The sequence below is a fragment of the Schistocerca americana genome, unplaced genomic scaffold (assembly GCF_021461395.2).
Source record: "Schistocerca americana isolate TAMUIC-IGC-003095 unplaced genomic scaffold, iqSchAmer2.1 HiC_scaffold_1188, whole genome shotgun sequence".
In the NCBI taxonomy this organism is placed as follows: Eukaryota; Metazoa; Arthropoda; class Insecta; order Orthoptera; family Acrididae; genus Schistocerca; species Schistocerca americana.
This window is the reverse complement of record NW_025725251.1, coordinates 22,593-25,078: the sequence shown is the minus strand read 5'-3', so window position 1 is coordinate 25,078 and position 2,486 is coordinate 22,593. Positions and strand designations below refer to the sequence as shown.

Below are 2,486 nucleotides of genomic sequence, written 5' to 3'. Positions count from 1 at the left end.
TACTGCCAACATGTGCTAACCTCATAATGAGTGCAGCAATCAGAAGGCATGCAGTCATTGGAACACATAATTTTTCACAAAATATGCCATCTTCATATATTGTCCTATCCCCACACAGTGTACTAACATTACAAGGCATTCTCTCCTCATGGGGTAAGCCTCCCTTATAAAATGTCCTCTCATTCCAACATGTGCTCTCCCTTTAAGGTGTGCGGACTGCCTAAAGTGAGCTGTCCCCTGCATATCTGCCATCTTCTTAACACTTGATGTACTCAGTAGGTGTGCAATTTTATTGGTGTCTTGTGTTCTGAAGGTGTCTTTGCAGGGCGAGCTGTCTTCACAAGGCATCCTAACTTCACAGGTGTGCAGTCTTCACTAAGTGTGCAGTGCTTGTGAGGTGTGCTGTCCCTGCATGGTGTGCCATCCTCACATGGTGTGCCATCTTCGAATGATGTGCCATCCTCGAATGGTGTGCCGTCCTCGAATGGTGTGCCGTCCTCGAATGGTGTGCCGTCCTCGAATGGTGTGTCGTCCTCGAATGGTGTGCCGTCCTCGAATGGAGTGCCGTCCTCGAATGGTGTGCCGTCCTCGCTTGGTGTGCCGTCCTCGCTTGGTGTGCCGTCCTCGCAAGGTGTGCCGTCCTCGCAAGGTGTGCCGTCCTCGCAAGGTGTGCCGTCCTCGCAAGGTGTGCCGTCCTCGCAAGGTGTGCCGTCCTCGCAAGGTGTGCCGTCCTCGCAAGCTGTGCCGTCCGCGCAAGGTGTGCCGTCCGCGCAAGGTGTGCCGTCCGCGCAAGGTGTGCCGTCCGCGCAAGGTGTGCCGTCCGCGCAAGGTGTGCCGTCCGCGCAAGGTGTGCCGTCCGCGCAAGGTGTGCCGTCCTCGCTTGGTGTGCCGTCCTCGCTTGGTGTGCCATCCTCGCTTGGTGTGCCGTCCTCGCTTGGTGTGCCGTCCTCGCTTGGTGTGCCGTCCTCGCAAGGTGTGCCGTCCTCGCAAGGTGTGCCGTCCTCGCTTGGTGTGCCGTCCTCGCTTGGTGTGCCGTCCTCGCTTGGTGTGCCGTCCTCGCTTGGTGTGCCGTCCTCGCTTGGTGTGCCGTCCTCGCTTGGTGTGCCGTCCTCGCTTGGTGTGCCGTCCTCGCTTGGTGTGCCGTCTTCGCGAGGTGTGCCATCCTTGCAAGCTGTGCTGTACTCACATACAATGCATGACAAGCCCACCTTGCAGAGCAAGCTGAGCTCACATTGTGTGGTTCTACCATCCCAAGATGTTCTGTCCTCACATAATGCGCTGTCCTCAGTAGGGATGCTGCCCTCAAAAGGAGTGGTGTCCACGCTTCACGTTCTGTCCTTCAATAGAGTCACTTCCTAATAGTATGTGCCATCTCCCATCAGTGTAGTCTCTCACAATCTGTACTGTCTTTCGAATGTGTGTTGCCCCTGGTAGCTGTGCTTCCCTTTCATGGTGAGCTGTGAGGTGCGCTGACAAGTGCGACTGATATCAGAATGTATGCTCCTCTACCTGTAGCAACATGTCTCTTTCTTAAATTAACTTCCTCACAATCTGGGATTATTTCATTAAGAGAGTTATCGCACAAGGTGTACTGCCTACACGTCATGATGCTTGGACATGGTTTGCAGTCCTTACACTGCATGACGTCCACAAAGATCTTCTCACTTAATAGGAGTGATGAAATCAGACTATGCAGTAATAACAGTGTGTAAAGACTTTGCAAGGTGTGCAGAATTTTTAAGGAGTGCAGCCCTTGCAAAGAGTGAGACTTTCAATGACTGTAGCCTTCTCAATGACTGCAACGTTCACATTGAGTGCAGCCTCCGCAGGGAGTGCAGCCTCCACATGGAGTGTAGTCTCTGCATGGAGTGCAGCCGTCACTAGGAGTACACATTTCGCAGAAAATGTAGCCTCCACACGGAGTACACCCTTCGCACAGAGTTCAGTCTTTGCATGCAGTGCAGCAGGTTTCACACAGAGTGCAGCCCTCGAACAGAGTGCAGCCCTCGAACAGAGTGCAGCCTTCGCATGGAGTGTAGCCTTCGCATGGAGTGTAGCCTTTGCATGGAGTGTAGCCATTGCATGGAGTGTAGCCTTTGCATGGAGTGTAGCCATTGCATGGAGTGTAGCCTTTGCATGGAGTGTAGCCTTTGCATGGAGTGTAGCCTTTGCATGGAGTGTAGCCTTCGCATGGAGTGTAGCCTTCGCATGGAGTGTAGCCTTTGCATGGAGTGTAGCCTTCGCATGGAGTGTAGCCTTCGCATGGAGTGTAGCCTTCGCATGGTGTGTAGCCTTCGCATGGAGTGTAGCCTTCGCATGGAGTGTAGCCTTCGCATGGAGTGTAGCCTGCGCATGGAGTGCAGCCTTTGCATGGAGTGCAGCCTTCGCATGGAGTGCAGCCTTCGCATGGAGTGCAGCCTTAGCATGGAGTGCAGCCTTCGCATGGAGTGCAGCATTCGCATGGAGTGCAGCCTTCCCATGAAGTG

The 2,486-nt window shown here is 53.9% G+C and overlaps 1 protein-coding gene across 1 annotated transcript; it reads right to left on the bottom strand.

Moving 5' to 3' along the window:
* Positions 1-272: 272 nt before the first annotated feature.
* Positions 273-1,606, bottom strand: LOC124562830 (cuticle collagen 10-like). The gene is made up of 2 exons (XM_047130958.1): positions 1,510-1,606; positions 273-1,171 (listed from the first exon to the last, which is right to left on the bottom strand). Exons 1-2 carry the CDS (start codon positions 1,604-1,606, stop codon positions 273-275), a joined length of 996 nt encoding a protein of 331 aa, XP_046986914.1.
* Between the last annotated feature and the right edge of the window lie 880 nt (positions 1,607-2,486).

What these genes read in the sequence shown, in the direction of transcription:
- LOC124562830 (XM_047130958.1), bottom strand. Translation starts at nt 1,606, where the DNA reads ATGACGTGTAGGCAGTACACCTTGTGCGATAACTCTCTTAATGAAATA. An exon ending in AAAGAGACATGTTGCTACAG is followed by an intron (nt 1,172 to 1,509) that starts GTAGAGGAGCAT and finishes AGTACAGCACAG; the next exon opens with CTTGCAAGGATGGCACACCT.